The 27474-nt window shown below is 48.3% G+C and overlaps 1 protein-coding gene across 6 annotated transcripts; it reads right to left on the bottom strand.

Moving 5' to 3' along the window:
• Positions 1 to 1889: 1889 nt before the first annotated feature.
• On the bottom strand, positions 1890 to 26054 carry rps6kal (ribosomal protein S6 kinase a, like). 6 transcript variants are annotated; one of them, XM_072717568.1, is made up of 22 exons: positions 25933 to 26054; positions 19253 to 19312; positions 17560 to 17676; positions 16285 to 16366; positions 14293 to 14373; positions 14000 to 14079; positions 13309 to 13415; positions 12733 to 12770; positions 12090 to 12232; positions 11153 to 11223; positions 10671 to 10759; positions 10171 to 10235; positions 9175 to 9277; positions 8893 to 9017; positions 8454 to 8579; positions 8017 to 8106; positions 7568 to 7726; positions 7265 to 7426; positions 6890 to 6966; positions 4792 to 4909; positions 4234 to 4378; positions 1890 to 3127 (listed from the first exon to the last, which is right to left on the bottom strand). In XM_072717568.1, exons 1-22 carry the CDS (start codon positions 25978 to 25980, stop codon positions 3006 to 3008), a joined length of 2208 nt encoding a protein of 735 aa, XP_072573669.1. In that variant the 5' UTR covers positions 25981 to 26054; the 3' UTR covers positions 1890 to 3005. The 6 variants fall into 6 exon arrangements, with proteins under 6 accessions (XP_072573669.1, XP_072573668.1, XP_072573671.1 ...); XM_072717567.1 differs by lacking the exon at positions 25933 to 26054 and adding an exon at positions 25473 to 25924; XM_072717570.1 differs by lacking the exon at positions 25933 to 26054 and adding an exon at positions 23705 to 23837.
• Between the last annotated feature and the right edge of the window lie 1420 nt (positions 26055 to 27474).

The raw sequence follows: 27474 nt of genomic DNA, 5'->3' as shown, positions 1-27474 counted from the left end.
GCATCTCCGCACTCTCTAAATCAGAGGAATATCGATAGCCATGGGGGAGCCGCATCCCGGGACAGCGTGTTGAAAGCGCTGCCCTTTGGCAGCGCCCGGCAAAGAAACAGCGGCATCTAGAGGGAGGGCCTCATAAATACACCAGGGATAGAATAGAACGTCCGTCCATCTATCCGTTTCCCGTAAGCGTTTTTCCCTGGAGCCTTTCTCCGGAAACACAACGCACGAGGCGAATTACATTCTGGACATAAGTGCAATCCATCACAGGGTACAAACTCACTGCGGGCAGTTTAGAGCACAATTTATCCAAAGCACATGCCCCCCCCCCCCCCCCAAAGAAAAAAAAGAAAAAAATCAAACACTTACGGGGCAGGTTTCAAACCCACAACTTTGGCGGTGTGCTGTTGCCGTGGCATCCCAGAATAAAAATTTTGGAACAAAAGATATATGCTCCTTTAGTAAAAATGAGAGAAATATTTTTGACAGGAATATTTTGAAGTGGACCACGGAAGGGAAAAAGGGACAAAGACCAAGAACGTGAGCAGTATTGTAATACAGTGGCACAATACATATTTCACTGACATGGATGGGGAGCTGAATACCTTTCGCAGATCCCCATCTGCTTTTGCACACTACGAACGTGCTTTCCAACAGTTCTGTGGGTTCGCTTAATAAGTGCATCTGCAAGTCTTACGTGGCGGCATGAGCACATGAATTCTGGTTTTGCAAACTAAAAATTCGCAGAAATATTTTACCGACTCGTTTATACTCCTAGACGTATTTGCAAAGCTGATACAATAAGACATGGAAAAATGCAAATGCGAATGTTATTCCGTTGTCTTTGTCTTCTGACAGGAGGTGAGAAGGTGGCAGATGATTTTAATAAATCACTTTAGATGCAACAGAGGATGTCTGGACTGGCCCGTGTCGCTGTTAACAGCCGGCGTTGATTTTCACTTCGCGATATCACAGAGACCGCTGGTACAGGCACGTGGACTCCCCCTCCCCAAAAAAAGGAGAAAAAAAACCCACAGGGATGAGGGAGACGACCGACGTGACGGAAAGGAGGTGCTACGATCGAATATTACGACCCCTGACTGTACGCCTACCCGCTGGGCGTCTCTGCAAGCAAAGTGCGCTTTGGGGAAACTGATCAGAGAAGCGCGCGGGGAACATTGACAGGTCTTTGCGTGTAGCGAAGGCGCCCTGTGCGGCCAGCCGAACTGATTCATACGAGACAATACGTTCGCTGGAAAAGCTTAAAGGAAATCATCAGAAAATTAGGATAATCGCCCAAGTCGTGGCTCCTTCATTCCTGAGGGTTTCGGTGGAGCTGAAGATTATTACATGTCCCTCTATGAATCCCATTTGGAAGCGCCTCAGAGTCCGAGGTCTGATGGAGGAAGAAAATACGACATACGTGCTTTTATTTTTTAAACTTCTCTTAAGAAGAGTATTACAAACTACAAGAGCAGTCTGTTTGAGTTTAAGACTAAAACAAGCTCTTAAAGTTATTCGGAGGGGGGGGGGGACATAAAGCATTAGTGTTTATAGTAAAATCGGTGCAAGACATGATTTTGGAAATAGTAACTAATATTGAAAAAAGTGAACGAATGAATGCATGGCACAAATTAAAAGACGTGATCGTGACAGGGATCCACATAAGTTTTAGCTAGTGTTCTTCGGGAAAAACATTTTTTAGTCCAAGATTCTGGTTTTGCTGGAGAATTTGTCAAACGGGTTTTCCCAATTCCCTTGCTCAAATTGGTCCAGGTTGTAGGCATTTATTGCTTGCGTAATTTGTAAATATTTCCTGAAAAGAACTTAAAAGATGCGCACACACTTGGGCAAACACAGCCAGAGGCACAGAAAGGCATAAACGCGGCACATCAATAATGATCTTTAATGTCAATATATACAGGCCTCCAAAGAAAAATATATTTGTAAAAACTAAACGAAATAAATACAGTATGATACAATTTCCACAATGTCGGTGAAGAAAATCATGACAGTTCATCCCCACTCACAGACCCACAGTCCACCCGTCAGAATTAACACTGTACCAACAAGGTTTTACGTTTTAACCTGTTGCAACATTTTCGTTAAGCATGTTTGTTCAATTTAAATCAGCCCAAGAATACAATCGAAAAAGATGCTTTTAAAATAAGAAGGAAAGCGAGAAAAACGAGTAGAGTGGTCCAAAAAACACTGATCTTAAAGAGCAATACTCTGGAAAGCGCTGAACGCAGGAAACAAAATCAGTGAAATGAAAAATAAGTACGTGTTTTATTAAACCGAGCACTGAAAGAAAGCTCCACTTCCCACAAACGAAAAAAAAAAGCCAGGCACAGACTTCTGAATTAGAAACACTGTAAATTTAACGATTTATTTTTTCCTTTCTGCACCTCTAGACGTGATTTCACACTTAACGATTTCTGACTAGTCCCAGGCCACGGTCCGACGCCAGATCTCCAGCGCCGATGCCGCTTCCGAAGTGGCCAAGTTATAACGCTCCTCCCAGGAGCGTCAGCCTTTCCCGGAGATGAAAGATAAAGGGGTGTCGGCGTCTCTGAGCACGGACCGATGGCCCGGGGAAAGGAGGAGCGGATCGTCGCTCGGACGAAAACGTGATGCACAGTTCACTAAAGCAGCTTTGGGTCGGCCGGTCACAGTGAATTGAGGACGGGGGTATGTGTGTGTTTGCGTGTGTGAGAGAGAGAGCTGGTGTTTTACCTCAGCTTGTGCGAGGGAGCGCTGAGTTCTAATAGGATGAATAAATAATTTAAAAATATATATACTGTATATTTATATACATCACCAAGGATGCTTGTCAGATCACGTACACAAACATATATGTTATTAGGATTTATTCAAATTTCCCTGGGCCCTGATTGGACAGGCAGCCTCCCTGATGTCAGTGCAGGTTTTGTGGGGGTCTGGAAGGATGAGGGCTGGAATGGGGGGGGGGGGGGTGGCTGGTTGCAGTGGCAGAGTCAGGAAGGTCACTATAGGTCGGTGGAGGTGAGCTTCTTCATGCTCCTCCGCTGGGCCAGACTGGAAGCGGCCACCGGCTCCAGGACGGGCTGCCCCGACTTGTGGTTCAGCGCAGAGTATGTGGCGGCCATAGCTCCCTGTACGGCGCAAACACACACAGACAGGCAAACACAGGCACACACAGACAGGCAAACACAGACAGGCACACACAGACAGGCACACACAGACAGGCACACACAGACAGGCACAGACAGGCACACACAGACAGGCAAACACAGACAGGCAAACACAGACAGGCAAACACAGACAGGCAAACACAGACAGGCAAACACAGGCACACACAGACAGACAAACACAGGCACACACAGACAGGCAAACACAGGCACACACAGACAGACAAACACAGGCACACACAGACAGGCAAACACAGGCACACACAGACAGACAAACACAGGCACACACAGACAGGCAAACACAGGCACACACAGACAGACAAACACAGGCACACACAGACAGGCAAACACAGGCACACACAGACAGGCAAACACAGGCACACACAGACAGGCAAACACAGGCACACAGTGTCACTCCACTGCTCAACACGAGTGCCCTGTACATTTCAGGCACCATTACAAAGGTAATATGCGTAGCTCAGTGGGTTAAGGGTCATGTGCTTAGGTCCAGAAGAATATTGGTTTGAACCCCACTGCTGACAGAGTAAACAAAGATCCTTAACCAAACTAGCTGCTGACTCACCTCAAAATTTCTTCAGTCATACATCGCATTAGATGAAAGTGTGGAGCAAATGAGTAAATGTAACAGGCCACAGAAGACACACGGCATCTGACACCAAAACGTCCCACGTGTGTTTATTTACAAAGGGGTCTTGGGAGATCCTGTTTGTTTTTAGAGGTTGACAAATTCGCTTCACTTGTTAATCGTCAAGTGTTTTGCCCACGGTTTTGGCACTAGCTCACTTCAAAGTCCCTTACGGTTGTGGTTATAGTGTCTGATCCTGGTTATTTATTCATAAAAACTTGTGGCTGTTATGCAGTCGTGGCCTGGTACCCGGAAACACACAAGGGTCACGACACCACTTATAATGTCACCTTCCCCAGTTGAGCCTGAAGTGGCACCAGCTTCCTAAGCTCTTTAAGCAAGCCCCCTCCCCCCTCCTACAGCACTGGTCCAGACCCCCAGTGACACAGGGTGCGGTTCAGACACCCCCGGACAGCACACTTGCCTTGACCAGGTGCGGTGCATCGTGCCTCGTCAGCTGGAAGTGAGGCAGCTGGTCGCGGCAGGAGATCCAGGGATGTTTGAGGACCTGCTCCGCGGAATAGCGCTGGTGAGGGTCCACATGCAGCATGTGGGACAGCAGGTCCTGGACGTAGGACACACGGATAAGGGGGACACCACTCAGTAACAGGAGTCAACCAAACGCGCCTGTGTGTCACTGCAAGGATATGAGTCACCAAGATGACTTCCTGGCACTTTTCTGGGAAAGACGTCCCCAAAAACAGGTCTTGTGGAAACAGCTGCACAGCATAAGATTAAATGTTTTTGAGTTTTATTGAGCTTAGACATTATAATACACTCCTTAGCTCAACAAGTAGAGCGCTGTGCTAATAATGCAAAAGTTGTGGGTTTGAATCCCACTGAGTGCATATAAATTGTAACTCAGGAAGGTGCATGTACAGGTCAAACCTACGTAATATGTATTTGTGATGCAAATTATGATTAGCGAGGGTGCATCTGCATGTTTACTATAGATGGCGCACGGTGTCCGGGACATACTTTGGAGGTGTCGGACACGCCCTCCCAGTTGCCTCCAGTGAGGGAGAACTTCCCGCTGCCGATTCGCTGCAGGATCTCTTCGGGGGTGTCATTGGGGCCGTTGGCGAAGGGGGTGTACCTTCAGGCGAGAGGGCGCCGGTGAGCTCACGCGGGAACCGACGCAATATGAATGAGCGGATTTCGGAGCAGGCGTGAGGACGGGGTCAATCATTGAGCTAACTGGTTTTTGCCGACCTTTTAGCTAAAAACCCGGCCTTAACTGGTGAACGCCTAACATTCACCAGTTAATCACTGGCTATGATTTGTAATGATATGGAGTACTATTGCTGATACTTAAAGCTATTTTACTTACATTTTTAATTTCTTAAATTTACTTTCTATGTTGTTTGTGAATACATGCACCAATACTGGAAGGACAAAAATTGCACTTTATGAAGTTGCAGGCTGGCCAATAAAGTGAAATCGGATTCCAATTCTTAACATTTCACGAGCTCCCAGTGAGGAATGTGAAAAGATTATTTTTAAGGGGTTTAAAAGCATCATGCACAATTGTGATTAACTACTGATGTCCTTACGCTGCAGTTCATTAACAGCCATCGTCGTTGTGTATAATGCGGGTTGTGCCTCTTATTTTAACTGCCGGTAGCAATTCCTGCCGACTGACAAGAGGGAAATGATGGACGGTGAAACTGCTGCATTTTGAGCTCAGGACCCAGGACAGTTAAGGCTTTAGATTCTCCCTGATGGTCTTCATTCTGTTCCCAGAGCTTCTCCCCAGTGCCTGCCCTGCGCTGCTCTCCTCATCTGCCACTAGGGGGCACACATGACACACCGCTCATTGACCTCCCACCCACTTTGCATGAGGAGACAGCATGGCACCATGTAGCAAAGTTCCGGGTGGAGGAGTGACACGACTGTCACTGCTGGGCAGCAAACCCGGGGGGGGGGTTGACACCACTATACACAAGTGAACCAGATGTGACTCATTCACAGAAATCCACAGTCACATCTTTGCCACAATTACACCTCTGAACTGCAATTAACACCACTCTCATTTTCTCTGCTTTTGGAACTGAGGATCAAAATGCATCAAAACATATGTATCAAGCACGGAAGACGACAATTTCCTAAACCATCTACCCTTTAAAAACCTGGGTGTGTGCATAGTGTCAGTGTCCACACTTCCTGCACGCATTCCCTCTGCTTAACAGTACTTAAGATCCGGCAACTACTGAACACAGTGTAGTACCATCCATCCCTGTCAGGGTCAGGGTGGCGGGGGGGTGCTGTCTGGGGTTTATCCCAGACAGCACTAAGCAGGGTTATACCACTGCATCAAAGGCCGCATACTCACGTAATCATACACTACAGACCATTTACAACCTAATTGGATGTTTCTGAACATGTGACACATGCAAAACTCCACCCACAGCGGTGGCAGGATATAAGCCTTCCACCCGGAAGGTGTGCCGCTACCCACCGAGATGCCCCGTTTAGTGCCAGTAGGACCTAAATTAAAGGAAGCGAATAAGCATCACATACACTCAGTTTGCTCAGCATATCTGGCTGAATAGTTACAGTCTCCACCGCAGAATCACACAGAGAAGCTGTATTTTTACCAAGTTCCCACTGTTCCCACTATTACCTGACAACAGTAACGACCTGATCCTGGCAGAATGCAAGATCCTTCCTGAAACGGGAGGTCGGTCTAATTAGTTATCATATAATAATTCGCCATATGTGGGAGAGACGTCTCTCTCTCTCTCTTCTTCCTGACCCACAATAAAAAGCGACGGCTTTAATATTTGGCGAGACAATCCAGCACACGGATCAAAGGCTCCGCTCCGAGGGCTCCTTCCATCACGCTCGTCCACCAAGACGCACGCTGCGGCCGCACAGCCAATCGCTGACGCGGTTGGAAATGATTCCCGCTTATTTATAAACGAGGGGTATTCGTCATGGAAACGGGGTGGGAGGCTGGTTTGGGTGGGCAGCGTGGTGCGAATCCAGATGGAAGCCTAACAGCTGCAAACGTCACTCCGCCCATATATGGTAGGTCAGAGCGCCCCCTACGTGCGGGGCTACGTGTCGCGCTCACCCCGCCAGCATGGTGTACAGCAGCACCCCGAGACTCCAGATGTCACAGGCGGCGTCGTAACCCTGCCGCATCAGGACCTGCGAGCAAAACGGAAGGCGGTTAGGATCAGAACCACGTTATAAAGCCACAGCGTCTGTGTACCGAGGACCTTAGAGCATCAGCAGCGTTAACGCGCACTTTTAATCACCGAGCGCCTAATGGACGTAAAAGGTCACATCACGCCTCTTGCCGGTGACATTTATTTCAGACGCGCTCCAAATTCCCGCAGCTGCTCGCTGCGCACCTGCTTTTAACAGACACCCCCCCCCCCCCCAGGCTCTCAGAGCGAGGTGCACCTCGTTACGGCTTTACCCCCCACCCCCCCCCCCCCCGCACCTCAGGGGCCACGAAGTTGGCCGTGTAGCAGGGTGTCAGCAGCAGGCCGTTCTCCCCCCTCAGCTGCTTGGCGAAGCCGAAGTCGCAGATGCGGATGGAGTCGGGGTTCCCCGAATCGTCCATGTACAGGATGTTGCTGGGCTTCAGGTCTCGGTGGACCACCTGCAGGGAGGGTGGCATCATGTGACACCTTACAGCTTACCCTTCCCCCTCCCATCTCCACCCTAAACCCCAGACCCCACCTCTCCTTCAACCTCCCCCTCCACCCCAGCCTCCCCCCTCCACCCTCTCCCCCAGCCGCACCCCCTGGCAATGCAGGTAGTCCACGGTCTTGGCGATGGTGTACAGCACAGCACTGGCCTCCCGCTCGGAGAAGCACTTCTGCCTGAGGATCCTGTCCAGCAGCTCTCCGCCTTTCATCAGCTCTGTCACCAGGTACACGAAACGACCTTCGTCGTATACCTGCCAGGAAATTGGGGGGGGGGGGTGCGTTACCATGGAGACCAGGCTAAGCCACACCCACCACCACCACTCATACGCAAAGCTGGCCGAGTGCACGGCTACTGCCACAGCCTGGAGGACCTGCTGGACTTCTCCAGGTGGATGTGCTAACCGATGAGCATCACCCACCCATGATGAGCTAATGCGTTCAAGCTTGTAGGTCCTGTGGCCTATGAATGGGCCAGTTCCGTTACATACTTTACATGTGCCTTTCAAATGTTGTTTCGAAAGGAAAACAGCAGTTAACTTACATCTTTTAGCGTGATTATGTTGGGATGTTGACCATATCGCATGAGGATCTCGATCTCCTCTGATGGGTCTCTCTTACTTTTGTCTATTATCTACAAAAGATGAACAAACAAGCAAACAAATAAACAAATAAACTGAAGGAGAGAATCAGAATGAGCAATTCTGTCCTCAAAGCAAATCTTCCTGTATGCCAACCATGACGTGACGGTGATCGTGTGGAGGCATCAGAAAAGTGGTACTGTGCTGCCCTCTGCTGGCCATTAAAATAAACACACTCGATGTGTAATTCACACTGTACAGATACAGTTAAGAGTCAGAACACTTTTCAGAAACATGATTAATTCATCAAGACTTGGAGATACTGTAGAAAAAGAAAAGCAGCAGCCAGATGTGGGGAGAGCCGGAACCGGCAGACCCGAACAGGGGCTCCTGACGGTACCTTGACGGCGAACTCCGTTCCGGTGATCCGGTGGACGCAGCGCTTGCAGATGGAGTAGGAACCGACACCAATATCCTCTTTCAGCTCATATGCCTCCAAGAACTGAGTAGAACCTCCGTGCATCTGCTGCAGGGAGAACCCGATTTGGGGGGGGGGGGGGGATGTTAGCATGTAGGGAGGTGGTCCATTTCATCCCCGGTACCGGACATGAAGCTCCTTTCATAGGCAGGACACTAGTTACACAGAGACCAAGGACTCACAGCTGTGACTTTACATATTAATATTAATATTAATATTAATACCATTAGCAGCCATGGATCCAAAGTGACTTTCAGGGGGATTTCAAGGACTGGAGCTGGCCCCCCTGGGAGTGCGCCCCCTGGTGTAGTAAAGGGGGTGGTGCACCGAGAAAGGGGTGAGTCACGTTGAGGCGGCCTACCTGCATGACGGGGAGGATGCTGACGGGGGGGGCCGGCTTGCTTTCGTCCATGGAGGGGGGGGCCACGAAGCTGAAGCCTTTGAAGAGCTGGTGAGCATTGGCACTGGGGGGCACGCCCGGGGAATCTGCAGACACCAACAGGGTCAGACAGGGGTGTTTAGCCATGAGTGGTCACAAGGTGGCACTGTTGTTAGAGTTGTTGCTCTAAGGGTTTCTCTAGAAGAATGGCACGTCCCCTGCACCCCAACCATCCCCCCCCCACCGCCACCTTCCCACCCCCACCTTTGGGAGTCTTGGCGGTGAACTCTGGGTCGAAGCAGAATGTGTCATCCGGCTTCCCTGAGGCCGGTTTGAATGGAGGCTGGATCTCTCTCCTGTACAGCTCCTTTGGTGGGGGGTGGGGGGCAGAGATAAACGGCGAGAATGAAAACGAGAGAGACAGACAGATAGAGAGAGGGGTGAGGCGGGGGACAGAGGGGAAACGAGAGAGAGAGAGAGAAAGGAGAGAGAAATTGAGAGGGACAGGCAGAAACAGGAGTAAGACAGGGGGACAGAGAGAGGAAGTGAGAGAGAGAGAGCGAGAGAGAGAGACACACAGACAGAGATAGAAACGGGGCAGGCGGGCAGACAGGAGATGCCAGTTGCCAGTGTCTGCTGTTAGACACAGAGAGCTAATTACCCTGCCAACAAACAGCCTTCCATCGATCACTCGGGGCACACTGCAGCGGGCACAGGGCCAGCACCCCCACCGTTTGTTAGTCTGCATCCCCCACACAGCCTCGGCCCCCGTGCTGCCCTAAACCGACACCGACGCGGGGTCAGCGCTCTCTACTTTGGCCGGGGGGAGACGCGGCTTCGGGGGCGAGCGGCTTACTCGGTGCGGGCGTCTCCCGGGCGGCGGAGCGGCCGGCGGGACAGGCGGATTAACCTTGTCCTCTCGGCAGGGGCGGCTTGTCTCGGCTTCACGCTCCAGCGAGTGCCGCTCGCGTCTAAAGGCCGCTCGCGGGGCCCATTAGCAGTGCGCGGTCGGAGCTGGCCCGCGGCCCGGCCAGCTGGTGCCCCCGGCACCCGCTCGGGGAGGCGGGCGGGTGGGCAGCAGCCGCTGGCGCTCTCGCTCTGGGCCATACGCTTCGCTGCCCAGGGTTTCTGCTCAAACCCGAGCGGACGAGCTACATTTCCCGCACGGGGCACCCTGTGTTCCTGGGGCCTGCTCATTAGAGCGACAGCGGGGGTATGTGATACAAGCCCCTCCCCACACCCCCACCAAATCCCACTTACGTTCCAGTCTACGGTGGAAAAGAAGGGGTGTCTTTTGATCTCCTCCACGCCATCAGGACCAGCTCCTATTAAAAAATAAAAAATGATATCATAAACAATACTAAGAATACTAATAATAATAATAATATAAACAACACTACTACTAATAATACAATATAACAACAACAACAATAATAATCTATAAAGAGCTCACCCTGCTGGAGAAAACTGTCACACAGAGGTGCATATTTAAGCATACACATTGTCTGTTTTTGGCTGGGGTGGGGGGGGTGACTAAAATATTCCACAGAGAAGCAGGCAGAAACTGGGGATGGGTGTAGAGGTGATCTGCAGGACAGCTTCGCAGTTTTGGCACAGAAGCACAAACTCCCCCTGGACTGTCATGCGAAGGAGGATGAGGAGGAGGAGAAGCACAGCTGAGGTGCCCCCCCCTCACCAGGACTGCTGAAGAGTAGGAGTTTCGGCAGGCCTTACAAGGAGAGCAGAGCGGGCCGGCATACCTAAGCGATTCGCTGGGTTCCTCTTGAACAGCATTCTTAAGAGGCTCTGTGCTTCGGTGCTCAAAAACTGCGGCATTCCCAGCTTGGCTCTGTGGTAGGGGCCAGATGGGAGACATCACCGCGACAATTATCCGACTTTCCGCTAAGAACGGGATCGGCGCAAGACAGTCATCCGGAGACTCTGCGCCTGTTACTCTTAAATAAAAACAGCGCAGATCATCTCCAGCGTTCAGATTCATTTTTCACAGTGCCGTTAGTACTCAGGAAATATCCCCGAATAAAGAAAGGGTGCCTGTCTGGCCCAGATGGAGGATTTGCATGCGGAAGCTGGGATGTGTAAACAGTATATACGGTTTTAATACTTGTGTCCATTTTATTTAGGTATCCAGTGACAGCAGACGAGGGAGCTTATAAGAGGGAGATGGAGGTTATACCGCATTACCGAGCCGAGGATCAGAGGATTAGACGGCAGCCTAACTTACTTGAGGATCATGTTCATGGTCTCGTTGCGGTCTTTCCCTTGGAACGGTAACGTTCCAGTTAGCATTTCAAACTGGGGGAACAGGGAAAAGCAAATGCGGACTGTGAGAAATGTCCAGCAGAAACAGCGACGGCACATTCATGCTCTGAGGACCATGTGAAAGCGGCAAACTAAAACTGGCAACTCCAGAGGTGCAAGAGGAGCGGAAGGATTACAGCTGGGTAGCAAAGGGCTTGTGGGAGTTTAACTTACGCAAAAAAAGTTCTCAGGGCAGAACAAAAAGTGATTGGTTCAGAGGGATAACCAATCGGATTGTAGAGGAGGTGGGTTCAAGCAAATAGAATTTAGTGATCAGTGGTCATTGTTGACGCACCGCAACAAAACAACAACAACGAAATGTGTCCTCTGCATTTAACCCATATGTGATGTCGTGACATAGCAGGGGGCAGCTAATTCAGCGCCCGGGGAGCAGTGCTTGGGTGCGGTACCTTGCTCAGGGTACCTCTCAGGCTCAGTGGTGCCTTGCTGGTCGAGGAATCGAACCTGCAATCTTTCAGTAATAAGTGTGCTTCCCTAACCATTAAGCCACCACTGCCCACAGTGGTGCCCACCAGACACCTTGGTCCTGCCTCCTCTAGTCACTTGGACCCACCTCCTATACAATCTGATTGATTATCCCTCTGAACCAAATGCATTTTTCGTCCTGCCCTCAGAACATTTCTGTGCAAGTTAAACTCCCAAGAGCGAGCAAAGGTGTGTGTGGTGGCGCTGAATACACATAGTTTGTCTTCTGCTTTCGAAATGTTAAGGATATTCCAGTGTATTGTGCATTGCTATGATGTAAATAACGGCAAACCATATTAGGCTTGCAAAAACAAACCCAGCTTCATTTCTTCCGATGTGAAGCAGAAGTGGGGGGGTTCAGCGGCCAGACGTACCATGAGAACTCCGAGGGACCACCAATCAGCACTTTGGGTGTGTCCTCTTCTGTTGACCACCTCAGGGGCCATATACTCCACAGTGCCACAGAAAGAGTAGGCTTTCTTATCTTGATCTACCGACTCTTTACTGAGCCCAAAGTCTGCACAGAAGCAATGACAGGTCAGAGACGTGCAGACAACATCAACCAGGGGCAGACATCTAAAGCGTGATAATGACCGCGACGTAAACAAGAAGCTTTTAATGCAGAAGTGGCCTGGTTTGGCTCTAGATATCTGCTGGTCGTTTTAGAAACGCAAGGCCCACGTGACCACAGTTACGCTACACGGCTGCAGACAGGACATATTACAAGAGCAAGCGTCGCCAAGGGGTCCCACGCACTTTCCGCTTTCCATTCTCGCGGCTCGGCAGAGCATGTGAAACGGGGTGCCACCTTGGCACCCGGGGCCGCTCTCTTTCCGCACGTCTGACGACTGATGGCCCGCGTGCACAGCCGCGTTCACAAAATTTACAATGGAGTCGCACGGAAAAAGCTAATCCCGGTGAGAGCGAGCACACAAAACGAGGCGTCGCGAAGGAAGCCGTTTCCATGACAACAGCACGACAACGTAAACAAACGGAGGAGGAGGAGCAAATAAGTACCTGTTAGCTTGATATGTCCAGCTTCATCAAGCAAAATGCTGAAAATTAAAATCACATTCTCCAATACAGGTACACAAAATATTTTCCCACAAAATGCACATCAACAGTAAAAGCGGAAACGTTATCTGGGACATCGCTGGTAACTGGTTCTGACCTACAGTACTCGGTACAGACCCAATTGGATCAAGATCAAGGCTGTATATGAAACTTAAAACATGTATAATTCAATGTGACTAAGGAGTAAACAGGGAAACTGCAGGCAGATTTACTGATAGAGAATCACACACTGTCTCTAAGCATTATGGGTAGTTCATGTATGTCAGAGGGTTTCACAGCTTTGAAAGCTTAGAAAATCTCTACATTCACTGGCATCAGTAACACTACACCTCAGCACGCACAGGAGAGGTACACTGTATGGACATCCTCACTGGCAATCTTGGGGCAAAAACTTGGGGTCTCCGGAAAGTCTTGTCTATGCGTCTCCCATGGAGACCGTTGCCTAGGTTACTGGCGGGGCGGGGAGGGGGCGGGGGGGATCTTGGGAGATTAAGGGACAAAGGGAAGCGGATACGTTACTTTTCAGGCTTCAGGTCTCTGTAAACAATGCCTAGGTTGTGAAGATGGTCCAACGCAAGGGTCAGCTCTGCAAGGTAGAATTTCACATCCTCCTCTGTAAACATAACCTGATAAGAACTGGACAGATTTACCCTCTGATCTCTGTTCGCAGACAAACAAGACAGCATCATAGTCATCATCAACAGCAAGGGGGGGGGGGGGAAAACCACACTAGCAGAGGGACAAGGGGGGGGGGGCAAAATTAGTAAGAGCAATAGTGAGATTTTTTACTTATAATTGCAAGGTCAGGCATGCAATGGTTTGCACAGCATCGTCGTCTTCTATACCGGCTACGTCATGCAGGAACGGTTAGCGTATATTACACGGTGCTTTGATGCTCACGGCGAGAGCAGGCTGGCATGGTCAAAGGTGCGTTTAATTTCCGACACTTTCACGGAACACCTTGGCATCTAAACCGAAACAGCCACGGCCTTTGCTTCCCCGTGGTGCACGAAGCTGAGAATCTCTATGCAGCTCGGGGATGCGACACCTTCACGTATATGATAAGCGGAGAGCAACAGATGGGCACTAGGTCCCCCCCCGCTGACTGCTGACGGGATGGATGTTTCTCTTGACTTATATAGGCCTGTATGTGTGTATGTTTGCCGGGGGGGGATGGGGGGGGGGGCGATCAAGAGAAAGGTCAGCTTACCTCTTTGGATAAGCGGGTAAAGACATCCCCGCCCTTGAGAAAATCCAGTATTAAGTACAGCTTCCCTTCAGTCTGAAAGGCTGCGGAGCACAGGGAGGGAGCAGAAGGTTAGTGCCTTGTGAGATGGGGGGGGTGGGGGGGCGATCACGCTAACCGATGACCTGTTTGGAACCTGTTCAGAGAGATCCAGCATCTAAAAAGCTGAGGGCCAGAGGCTTGGATGCAGACTCCACCCCTCAACTCCCCCCAAAAGCAATGACTGGATGAGGGAGGGGTCATGTGACTCAACTCACCATAGTGTAGCTTCACAATGAAGGGGTGATTGACCTCCACCAGAATGTCCCGCTCCATCTTGGTGCGAACACGGTCCCTCACTTAAGAAAGGGGGGGGGGGGGAAACGAGTCGCAGTCAATATATCTGATGATAGGGCTAAGCACTGGAAACATGAGCTCCAACCATCATACGACATGCAGGCTCAAAGAGGAAATGCGGAAACTGTTACTGACTTTCCTGTTTTACATGGGTACAGTTTGGAGAAGTCCACAAAAATCAGAAGACTGTTATTGATGTGAAGCCATATTATTCTGACCAGTATCCATCACCCAGTAGGTACACCATGTGACAGTGACATTACAATAACTTGTAAAGGAGTATATAAGTGCAAATATGAGAAAGCAGCTATATTTGTGGTGATCTAAAAAACCAAGATCTGAATCCCATTCCAATGACCAGGTCATTAAAGCAAATGGTCGTTAATGATGCTTTTCCACTGGTATAGAGTTGTAGAAGAGCCAAACCGCGAAGGGAGACTAGGTACAGTGCAGTTCTGGCTCGCTTTGGTTTTCCCAAGCAAAAACAGAAAAAGGGTCGGCTCGGTAAATGCGTCACCAGGTTTGGGGAGCAACAGTGACGTAAAACTGAAAAGATGCTAATTTACTATTGACGCGCTAGGGCTGCACGAGATCGCAATTATTTGGGGCATATGCAATAATCACCAGGACTTTGGATGCCGGCTTCTTGGTACTATACAAATGTTTACTTGCGCCCACAATTTGGTAAGCAGATTAGTAGTATACCTAAAATAGATGCGTATTGTGACACAAAGCTTATAAAGATATGCAGAATTTATGCAGATTGCTGTTTATTAAGTCCGGTTAGCAGAGCGCACCACATGCTATTGTTTTGGTAAATCATGGAAAGAATAAGCACTGAAGTGGCGGTGAAGAAAGGGACAGCTCAGCAGCCACGACATCTTTAGAAAGAGCAAGTATTGTGGATAAACAACGTAAAAAGACGTCGGTGGTGTGGTGGTACGTTTTGCAGTATAAAGTCACATTTACACATTTAAAGACACATTTGTTAAACATAAAGATACATCTTATTTATACAGATTACTAACTTTGGGTGTCATGATACGCTTCTCGTTAATATTTTAGGGGCACTACTTCTCTGATTACCAAATTGTGGGCATAAGCAAGCTTCTGTATAGCACAGAACAGCCAGCATCTGGACAAATGTTTACACCCATCTAAAGCCCTGGTGATTGTTGCACATGCGTGATGTGATATTGTGCAGCCCTAATTTACGCCAGCAAGTCTGTGAGAATTACTGCCTAATGTTAGCGCCAAATGCTAACGGAATTCGCATTTGCTTGCATAATTTTGCATTAGGAATCCGCTCTGTCCAGCTGTTCTCTAGCACGTTTTTTAAGCAGGTGGCTGGAAATTTTCAAGTTGCAAGTTATCAGTAATGCATCAATATATTGCGACGTGCGATACTACATATAATAAATAATATACAGAATATGCCCTTTTTTCCTATATAATCCATGCATATCGATGCAGATCACTGGTATCTCCTTGCATTCCAACCAATCAGATGGTGGTGACGCAATCAGCTTGGTTTGGTCATGCTTTCAGCTCAGGCAGTAAGCAGGGCCGTGTCAGTGCAGGTATGGTTTGGGTACAGCTCAAATAATTACGATGGAAAGTTCGCGGTACCGTGTGGTTCTGGGTGGCAGTGGAAGAGCTCCATACGTGAAAAATCACGGTAGACAAGGCATGACCACGACTATAAGTATGGAAGGCTGAAGTAAAGTCATAAGCAATTTCTTTCATCCTTCATTTGCTAATGGCTAATGCTATATGCTACTTGTTAATGGCAAACAAGGTAGTCTCTAAAGGAGGAACGGTTGCATCAAACTTGTCGAAATGTTCATCGTCATTAATCCGTCATGTTTCTTACAACAATGCATACAGAAGAACCACTGCCGCCCAAACTTCACCTTTCAAAGAAGCTTTTTTCAATACTTTCATGGCATATAGCTGCCCGGCATCTGGTCCCACCATCTTCCGGACAAGGAATACCTGAGGAGGACAAGGAAAACCACTCGATAAATCATTTTCACTCTCTTCATACACCTTCACAGAATCTCAGTCACGCTGAGGGCTCCTTTGCAATACACACCCCGCACTTTTGCTATTCGGTAACTCGCATGCAATGACGTGGTAAGTAGTTATTCGGCTGCTATTGATCTCGTGCGAAATGTCAAAATCCAGCCTCGGCGTGTGTCCATTCACCGTCCTCATACTTCTGAAGAAACCACGACATTTAACGTTAAGGGGCGATCGATGTGACGTAACGAAACACTGAGAGATGAGTTAGCGCAGCTAGCATGAATTAGCATGGCAACTAACAAGGTTTGCAAAAGCTTCTCTGTCCGTATTGGTTTAATGTGGAGGTCCTGGGAGAGCGTGTGATGAAGCTAACGTGCTAACACGTGCTGAGCTGCATAGTTTGCATAACTCCAAGTGCTGGTCCACACATTTCCCTGCCATAAATGGGTGCGTGGACAGTGGGGCTGAGAACAGGCCAAGGGCATGCTAATCACTGTAGCGCCATTGTCTCAGGGTTTAATTGGCAGAAAAATAGCTGAAGTCGGCACTGAAGGTGTGTCAGTGAGGTACCAGCAGAGTGGCCGAGAGCAAGTTGGTTTGCGGATCAGGAACTGCCTCTGTTGCCACAAGGTTGCAGGTTTGATTCCACTGACATTCCACTGCCCTGTCATTACAGTACTAAGCTTAATTCATGGCCAGCTGTGAAGCTGCATGAACCATAATCTCCCCTGACTAGCAGAAGATATTAAATCTGGCTTATAGGGTACATTAGCGTATACCAGTCTATACCAGGTCTACTCCACATTTGACATACATTTCTATCCAACAACCTTATTTTTACATTTATGAGCTGAAAATGCATTTATCAGTAGAATTTCCTTCATACGCTAATGATTAAAATTTTTGCCTAGTTTCCATTACTTTTAAATTGTGTTCTATGGCTGCAATTTCAAACAACTTTATTTACAATTAAAGATTACAACCATGCATTGTTTTACTATTGTGATTCGCCTTGTAGGCGCTACATGTGCGATTATCGAAAATTAACACTCTTCTGACCAATCAGATTCAAGAATTCGACAGTGCAGCTTGATATATCGCTTTGCTTAATGAAGGTATTCCTTCAGAGGTATCAAACCGTCTTGCAGACGACAGAGACCCACCTTCCCGAAGGAGCCCTGACCCAGGACCTTCAGCAGCTCGAACTGGGACGGGTCAGCTTTCTCGCAACCTTCCTTTACATGGTGAGTGATGGGGATCTCCTTGTAGGCACCTTCTTCCTGGAGAGGGAGGTCCCAAAGCCACAGTAAGCCTTTTTCCAGAATATACAGATACACACGCGCCTCAAAGTTTCACATGCAAACAGAATGCCCAGAACAGAGCATCTTCACAGCCAATCACGACCATCTACTAGATAAGAGGTTGGAAGATGGACATATGGATGGATTTCGTAACCAATCAGTGGGACAGAAGTATTTCCATCTGGGGGAAACGGCACAGCCAATAACCCGTCTTTAAACACAAGCTGCTCCTCCCCCCTTCTGTTGTATAACTTCCCTGTACCGGATCCGGAGGTGAACAGTCTGATAAAATAAATAAAATGACAAATAAATCCTCCTGACGAGGACCGAGAGGAAGAGCGACGGGGAGTCTGGAACCTGACCGAGGACCTGGCTGGAGGTCACAGCCCCACGGACAGTACGGGGGGGTGCATACAGACTGCCTGCATTATTAATCACAGGCAGATATGTTGCTGCTGGGGGAGCAAGCCGCAGCCGCGGCGGAGCCCTGGTCTTCAAAGACTCACTAATCAGCTTAGCTGGGTGTAGGTCGGGCACACGGTGCGCGAGTGCTGGAATCACCCGCCGGCACCGGCAGCAGTGGGGCACGTACCGCGGTGGGGGGGGGGGGGGGGGGGTGTTACATACGGCAGCACAGAGGGCAGACAGATCCCAAAGGCTGACTGACATCCAGCTCGTGGTGAAGGGGGAGTGTGACACAGCCTCTCCCTGAGAGTCCAGCCCAGTGTTCAGGGGCAACAGCAGCACCGTCAAAGAGCCACTTTGCAAAGGTGAGGATGATGAACTATATACACATTCAGTGGCCATTTTATTACCTACAACTATGCTGTAGCAGGAAGGACCCATTTTCGTCTATGAAGCTGCTTCAAGCACAGATGAGGTGTGTATTCGGAGAAGCTTTTCTGCACTCTGCTCCTTCTACTTCTCCCGATTTCTATGTTATTTTTTTTACTGCCCCTGACAGTGCGTTACATTTTTTGTTCACTTGATGCTGGAACCACCACATCTGACACCACACTACATCCAAAAGTCACTTGGGTTATACACGTCCTAACACATGCATGGCACCTGAGCTTCTTGGTCCTAACTGCATGCTTGGTCCTCATCCAGCTGCAGCCACATGATTGGAGGAACATTGAAACGGGGGTACCTGATGACTGTTCGTTTACTCGTAACACTGATGTTTTTGCAAGTCAAACTCAATAATAAAACAAGACAGATGATGTCAGATAAAAGAACTTGCTGCCTTTAGACTTGAGAAATTGGCTGGAAGTAAGAGCCACACACTGATCTTTTCACACACAAAAATCAACAGCTGCTAGACTTCGCCCAGCTGTGAGATGGGGTGGGTGTGGTCAGTGATGTCACCCTGCCAGGTCAAAGGTCAGCAGTCACCCTCTTCTAGCTGGAAAACTGGCTGTTTAGACTGCAGGGTTCAGATGTAAAACTGGAGAGACAGCGGGATGCCCTTCCGTTAACCTACAGCAGTGATGACGCACCCAGGCCACGGGGGGGGGGGGGGGGGGGGTGTCGAGGTGCTCGCTTGTGTACTCACACAGTGTGGGAGAGGGTCTCCCTCCTCCATCGGCTCGTCCATGACTGGGTGCCCATTCACCTACGAAAATATCACAGGGGTGTGTCAACGGACACAGGACGGCATGTACCATAGCGGGAGGGGGGGAGGTTAAGAAAATAATACATTTACATAGCAGAGAAACATTTAAATTTCCAGATAAAGCAGGGTTAGTCGATCCCCGCAGCAACTGGGGGTTAAGGGGCAGTGAAATCACTCTGCCGATTACGGAATTTGAACAGCATCCTAAACCATCATGAGGGAGCAAAAATGTGGACTGTCTGGCAGGGAGCTCGGAGGGAGCAAAAACATGGGCCGACTGAGTCGCCGAGGACCGGACAGGGAAAGCTTGTGGGAAGCTGATCTGTAAATTATTGATATTTTTCCACCTTTTAATAATTAATATAACATGGGAATGCTAAGCATTTGTGTAGCTTACCATTTTATCGCATACTTTCGTTTTCTCATGACGCACATCGAATGCTCAGAGGGGTAAAATATTTTTACGCGCCGGTTAAATGGGGCAATTAAAATACCTCGCCTGGGGGTGTTGAGGCAGAGGCAGGGGAGCCAGCTGTGACCGCGGCAGAGTCGCGGTGCGAGAGGCTACAGGATGCGTCTGAAGGTCAGGGTCACCAGAGTTCAGGCGGTCATGTGCCCACACGTGAGGAGGGGACAGCTTAGGGTCCTTCGACACACACACACACACACACACACACACACACACACACACACACACACACACACACACACACACACACACACACACACACACACACACACACACACACGCACACGCACACACGCACACACGCTCGTGCCACCCATACAGTACACAAGCCAAAGTCATCACATCGGATACTGTGTGTTTGGTGTGTAAATTCAAGCAAATGACAAACGTACATTTTTTTTAATGATTTATCCAAAATGGGATCTAGAATCACCTATGGATCAAACTCCATGTGGAAAATTCCATTCTTCAAATAATTCATTTTTGACCGGCAAAAGTGGCTCGTACCCCTAAGCAGGTTAACAGCATGAACCTGTCACTGCTCTGGAACCCTGTACACCCAGAATACACTAAAAAAGGTACAGATTTGGGGGCAAATGCAAGACTTTATTACCATCTAACTCACCCTGTTACCAAACAGCTAGTAAAACTCAAGATAAACACACACAATAATCGTATTGTTTTGGGTGATAATGTGAAAGATCACCACCCCAGTCAGAACCCCTCCCTTATACCACACACACACACACACACACACACACACACACACACACACACACACACACACACACACACACACACACACACACACACACACACACACACACACACACACACACACTTTATAGGTGTTTTGATATTTTGATACAAGGCAACTTTGTGTGTTACATGAAATTCTAGCTTTTGATACATGCGCCCAAAACAGGCTGAGTAAACTGTATGTTTATATACGCACAGACACACAGACAGAGACACAAGCGCATGTGACATCGCGCATAACGTCGACGTTGCGACCAGAGTCAGCTGGAAGAGGAAAAAGGAAAGCGAGCCTTACATCCTGAGTAGGAGCCCTGGTGGACTATCAGGCATTCAGCTCAAACCACAGCTCTTCCTTATTCCCTAAATCACAATCCCCCCCCCCCCGCCTCACCCCAACTCCATCCTGTCTCTGTCTGGGAAGGACCCCCCCCCCCCATTAACAGTCCAGTTCCACCACACAGCAGGGATGCACATCAAGACCACGTCCATCCCCACCCCACCCACGTCTGTCTATACTTCCTGTCCGTTTGCTCTCACGCGAGTGAGCGCCATCGCTCCTTTGGTGAGTCAAGTCTCCAACACCTCCCCCCCCCAAAAAACTGTACTGGCAAGCAGGAAGAGGCAGGAGAGGATGAGCAACAGAGCAGTTAAAAAAAGCAGCAGCGTGTAAATGTCACCGGCGTCATCCTCAAGCTGGTTCTTTTTAGATTAATTAATAACGTCTCGCTCGTTTGGCGATGAGGAGGCCTGGTGGCTCCTTGCCGAAGGGGGCCTTTCAGGACCCTGGGGCAGCTGAAGCCAGAAAGATCCCGACACCTCAGGCCGGACCCCAGGAGGACTGGTGCACCGTGTGGTGGCTTGCTCGGCATTTTTTCCCCCGTGCCCCGAGAATCTTCCATGCTTCAATAAATGCGTTAGCAAGACTGTACATGTCTAGCATCAGCCTCTACTCAGACTTCCTTTAGAGAAAGAATGCAGTCTTCGTCTCCCAAGACCTCTCGCCACCATCTCTCGCAAAAAAAAAAAAAAAGAGACCGACCCCAGAGCTCTGTAGCATGCATTAGGTGACTTCACAGCGCCTGCACACGGAAACAGGCAGGTGGAGCCAGCGCGGTTCTGCTCAGGCACCGGATCTGCCATCCTAAAAAAAGACCGCACGGATGTCATTGCGGCATCGGCCCACAGAAATTCACCGAGGCTCAGAACTTCCAGATGGTCCCTGGGCTTATAAACGAAATCCTGTCTCCGAGGCTCAGGCTGGTAGTGCCTTCATCTAAAACCTCGACTGCTGACATTTCTCACGACCACGTATCCTCTGAAATCCCTCACGCTGTACTCCTACAAGACCCGCTCCGCGTCTCCTCTGTGCGTTCCCCAGGCGACTCTGTGGCCTACCGCCCGAGAAGCTTCCGGAAGCGGCATGCGGGGCGCACGTTCAGACGGGGCTCTGGCGATTCCGCTGATCTACCTCTCTCGGTTCCCTAAGCCTTTCAGTACCACTCCCTCAGCACCCACCGGACATAAATAGCATCGAGGGGAACTGCTGCATTCTTCTCCACCTGAAACGGATGTTAGAAAGAACATTTTTATATATTCTTTATTTATATCTAGCTGAAGCTTTGTGGCGTATAAGCCAGGAAAACTTGGAGCCAGAGGGCAGGACAAGCCAGCAATGCCACAGCAGCTGGGGTTGGGGACCTCACTCAGGGGACACGCCGTGATTTATAACAACTCTGCCAGACACAAGATTTCAACCCTCAAGCTCACACACAGACACAAATCTCTTCACTACTGAGCTACACATACATCCACATTTTTTCACATATTTGGCACATTTTTGGCACGTCTAAGTCTATATGACTGATCCCAAAATATACCTTTTGCGAGCTTTGGACTACTGTAAAAATATTCACCTATATAAACACAGGAAAAGTGCCGAAACCATATTCATAAGTCCTGCTATTTCATCCATCCATCTTCCATAATCTCTTATGCATTATAGGTTTGTGGGGAGTCTGGAATCCAGCCTAGAAAGCAGCAGGTACGAGGTAGGGGACACCCCCGATAAGATGGTGGTGTACTGACAGAGTCCAATTGCCTCACTCCATTTCTAATCTACTGAATCATCATTTCTTTTCCAGAAATCACTGGGTCGAAGCTACTGGAGACACAAGATAGAGGAGCCAGGCAGGAAAAACTCCCACAACCTAACATTAGAATTACAGATTTCCGCGGTCATGCTCGTGGACCTTCACCGTCAATCCCAATCCACATTTCCGACTCGCACACTACGGTACAATCAAGCAGGGTTCTATGCAGACGCCCACCAACACCTCCACCACCTCCTTCACAGCTCATACCTTCGCCCCGTGGTCTCCAACAATTACTCACCAGCCTCGCAGGATGTGCGAGGGAGAGAATCTTCCGGACACGCTCTGGTTTATGTTTTTCACCCCGATTCCGCTTTGAACCATTTTACAATATTACTCCGCCAATCAATTTAAAGTATTCTGCCTGGTACAGAGACAGGATGACTCATAGCGTTTATCAGGAGTCCTGGGGGGTGGGGGGTGGTGCAGGAGGGCTGGACAGCTTTACTGTTTTAGCCAACATATCACACAAAGCCATTTTCCCTCTAACACAAGCCTTTCATAATGGGTCAAACGAATCTTGTACAAGGAATTTAAACATTTGTTATTTTAAATGCAATATATCTTTTGAATATATCTATGACGTATATTTTTTTTAAATCAATAAACGTAATAAAGTTCCCTAATTTCCCCAATAACACTCCATATTAATGATTTAATATATGTCTATACCTATTTTATTTTTCATATCACTGCCATTCAGTTAATTTCTTAGACATGCAGATACCATCCGGTAGCAGCACATGTCTAAATACGAAGACAATAACTTACAATCCTCTGCAAAACATAATAGACTCCAATAAGATCAGAAAGGAAATGATCATATTTATACATATATGCCTATATTAAGCTGGTACAGTTATCTTCCCGGAAGAAACATACACTTGCAGAATTAGACAAAAATATATATTTTAAAAAAATCTAACCTAACAGCAGAAGGCTGCTTCTCACCACATGAGTAATGGCGCTTTCGCAGCTACCGTTCCTCAAACCTACACAGCACCCCTGACTCACGTCCACACTGACGGCCAGGATGTGTCAGCGGCCAGCCGGCTCGGTGGCAGAAGGCGGCGCCCCCTCGCCGGCCGCGGAGTGCGGAGAGCGCGGAGCGGGAGAGGAGCCGGCCGGTGCGGTCTGAAACTGCAAGGGACGAGAGAGCATTACTGCGGGGAGGGGCTCTTAGCAAGGGGGGGCATTCTCTAAATCTTCCTGCAAGTCATCTGGCAAACAAATTTCCTCTTATTTTATTTATAGTTCTTTTTCGCTACAACCAAATGCTTTAGTCTCGTTAAGTTTCTGCGGATCCTTTGTGCTCCCACGAGCTCTTCTCCGTATGGGACGGGGGGTGGGGGGGGGGCTGCGAGGTGCGGACAATGCCGACCTTTGGGCCTCTGAGCCACCGTCGAGGGACCGTGAACCGGCTCATTGTCGTGCCCCCCCCCCTGTTCCGTGTCAGCACGCAGCCCTTTGTCTCGTCAGCAGAAACCGGAGCGGAGAGGCGGCGTTCAAACGAACCGGAGCCGACGGCCAGCGAGCCGGCGACCGGACGGCCTCCGTCGGAGAATTTCTGCCCTGCCCCTAGAACCGCACCGGCAGCAGCGCACAATGGCCTGTCTGAATACGCGGATCAACTTCACATTATTAACCCCGTTTCAGCCGGGAATTTAGCAAAACGCGGCTGTTTCATTGAACAACTTAAAGGAGTGTTGCTGGAATGGCAAAGAAGTTGAACAGTGTCCAGTGTCCCAAAAACCACGGCGCAAATGCCGAATACTGAATGGAAAGTTAAAGGTCAGCACTTAAAAAGACAGGAATAAAAGCACAGATTTTAAACACCACCTCCCCAATGAAAGATCAGGCGAGATGTTTTAATAAATTTATTGAAATAACTAGAGATCCCTACAGTCGTTTTGTTCATAAAAAACAGCGGATGCTGGGATGGGTCAGTCAGTAACATTAATTAAACCACGAGTGAAAACGCAGATCCCTTTTCCGTGATGGCATCCAGCCGGACCACGCGCGGCTACACCTGCCCATTCTGGGTGGCGCAAACCTCGCACTATATCCAAAATATTTTCAAGGACAAAAAAGCAAATAATGAAGAGACCGCATCCTATGTCGGCGTTAAAACAGAAAATAACAGATGTGCACGGTGTGAATAAAACACAATGGAAGTGCCATTTGGCTTTCTAATACCATTTAACCTAATAATATTGAGCGGATTATAATGAAACTGCAAACTTAACTTTGATTCTTCTATCCACAACGGCATGAAAGATTCCCCCCGATATAACAATTAGTGCATTTACTCAATCTAATTGTCATCACCAGTTCTTATTTCTTTCAGTGCAATCGGACCATAAATAAAATATATGACGCCTTATATTATAATCGCATAGAAGGTGAAATTTTCATCAGTACATTATGAATTTATTAGAAATACGATACTTATTAAATCCACAACAGGGAGCACACAACCAGTTCGCGCAGTTGCAAAAATAAGCTTGACAGAAAGTGGCCGAGACAATACGACCATACGTATTTCAAATATCCCCCGACTATTACTTATCATACAAAAAGGACATTAAAGAGAAGAAAATAAAACTTCTCCGCACTACGCAGGCCAGGCTTGCCAACTCGTGCCGAGACGGATTTAAATGCGCGTACACACAGAGGCTACACATAACATCCCCATTACACAGTAATGCACAGAAGTTGCGGCAATCAGCAGAACCTCATTTTTAAAATGGGACGTATTGTTACTAATGCGATCGCTACATACCTCACCAGTAACGGTATGCACCTCCATTTTGTGCCAGCAATCTTGCGATTGGGAAAAAGGCATCGTGCAATCAGACTAGTCCATTATTTCACACTGCAGTTTTTTCCATTGCACAAACCGGCTGGGTTAAAAAAGCCCTCCTTCTTCAACCAAAGAGTGAATTTATAGCTTGTATCCCGGACTTCGTAGAAGCGTGTAGGGCGCCGCTGTCACCCCGTCCCCCAGCCCCTGCTCCTTATAAATTGAGAGACTCCGATATATCCCTATAGATGTGAATATGGCCGCCGCAGATTACCTGAACAGCATGGAAACTGAATACATGCCGACGTAGCTCTGACGCAGTAAATTAAGGATTTCCCCCCATCCCAGCAGCGCAAAACAAAAAACCCGGAAAATAAAATAAAACAGAAATAAATACAGCAACGTGACCGCTTGAGGGGTAGAAACGCGACATACACACCCGACTGTGTTGTGAGTGAGACAGACGTGTTTCTGGTGTGTTTTGCATGGGGGAATAAAAAAAAGCTGCGAGGTTTTAATCGCAGTGGATATTTGCAGACCTGAAGTCATCACGCCGACTGTGAACGCAGAAGGTGCACAAGAGGGGGCGCATCGGCTTTGAAAATGATTACAGGAAAATTACATAACCCGCACTGCATTACTCACTGTTTACTTACTCTGCGATCAAGACCCCTTACCATCACCATTTGTAGTTACTTACCATCTCATACCTAAAATCTCAATTAACGCATATGGTTTGTAGTTTTATGGGCGATAAATGATGGTTTTGACTCTTTTGATGACTATTTAGGACGTTGCATTCTCTCAGATGTAGCTAATTTGGAGTCATTACAGAGAAACAAAATGTTATTGTGCGCGCGGGGGGGGGATTAATGAATCATGTTTTGGTTTGTTGTCGCAATTGTAACACGGCACATATACAAAACTGGCCAATTTATTTGATATGCCTTGCTAGTACCGGGTTGGACCCCTTTTTGCCACCAGAACTGCCTTAATTTTTCGTGGCAGAGGTGCTCGAAACATTATTCAGAGACTTTGGTCCATGTTGACATGATATCATCACGCAGTTACTGCAGATTTGTCGGCTGAATCTCCCGTTCCACCACATCTAATAGGTGCTCTATCGGATTGAGATCTGTGGCCTGTACTACAAAGCGGGGTTACTGGCTTATCCGGGTAACTTGTCGGATTTAAGGTACCACAATTTAAATGGACCCGGTGTGGTTTTCTGCAGCTGTGGCCCCTCTACTTCAAGGTTTGACATGTTGTGCATTCAGAGATGCTCTTCTGCATGCCTTGTTTGTAATGAGTGGTTATTTGAATTACTGTTGACTTTCTATCAGTCTGAACCAGTCTGGCCATTCATCTCTGACCTCTGCTATCAACAAGGGATTTTCGCACAGAGAACTGCCACTCACTGTTTTTTTCCTTTTACGGCCCATTCTCTGTAAACTCCAGCTTGTGCGTGAAAATCCCAGTAGATCAGCAGTTTCTGAAATACTCATACCAGCTCAGCTGGCACAAACAACCACACCACGTTAAAAAGTCTCTTAAATCTCCTTTCTTCCCCATTCAGGTGTTTGATGTGAACATTAACTGAAGCTCCTGACTGATACACTGTGTTGCTGACGACTGGCTGATATTTGCTTTCACGAGCAGCTGTACCTAATGAAGTGGCCAATGAATGTACTTGCTAGGCACTGCTGTGCTTCACACACAAAAATTTGTGCTAAATCCGTGCTACTCGAAAGACAAATATGTTGAATTGTCACTTTCATCCTATTGCTTCCTACACAGTTTTAAGCACAGGCTGTCAGTTTAATTAAACATAAAGCAATTCAATTGTTTTGGGAAGCTGCTTCTGGTATAGTAGCGATCTCACTTTAAATATCCCATTTATTAAATGAAATATAAAATATGGACTGTATAAAAAAAAAATATTTAAACATCTTTAAACATCTCTGTCTGGCAACATGTCTTC

The sequence above is a fragment of the Paramormyrops kingsleyae genome, chromosome 10 (genome assembly GCF_048594095.1).
Source record: "Paramormyrops kingsleyae isolate MSU_618 chromosome 10, PKINGS_0.4, whole genome shotgun sequence".
Taxonomy (NCBI): domain Eukaryota; kingdom Metazoa; phylum Chordata; class Actinopteri; order Osteoglossiformes; family Mormyridae; genus Paramormyrops; species Paramormyrops kingsleyae.
Note: the sequence above shows the minus strand (reverse complement) of the source record. Positions and strands in the feature narration are given on the sequence as shown.

Bases quoted from the DNA above. Each gene is read 5' to 3' on its own strand.
- rps6kal (XM_072717567.1), bottom strand. From the start codon at position 25,535: ATGCCTTTTTCCCAATCGCAAGATTGCTGGCACAAAATGGAGGTGCAT. The intron at 11,224-12,089 runs GTACGTCTGGCC...CTGTTCCCCCAG, and splicing joins GGTCCCTCGGAGTTCTCATG to TTTGAAATGCTAACTGGAAC. The intron at 6,967-7,264 runs GTGCGGGGGGGG...TTTTGCTCGCAG, and splicing joins CCAACTTCGTGGCCCCTGAG to GTCCTGATGCGGCAGGGTTA.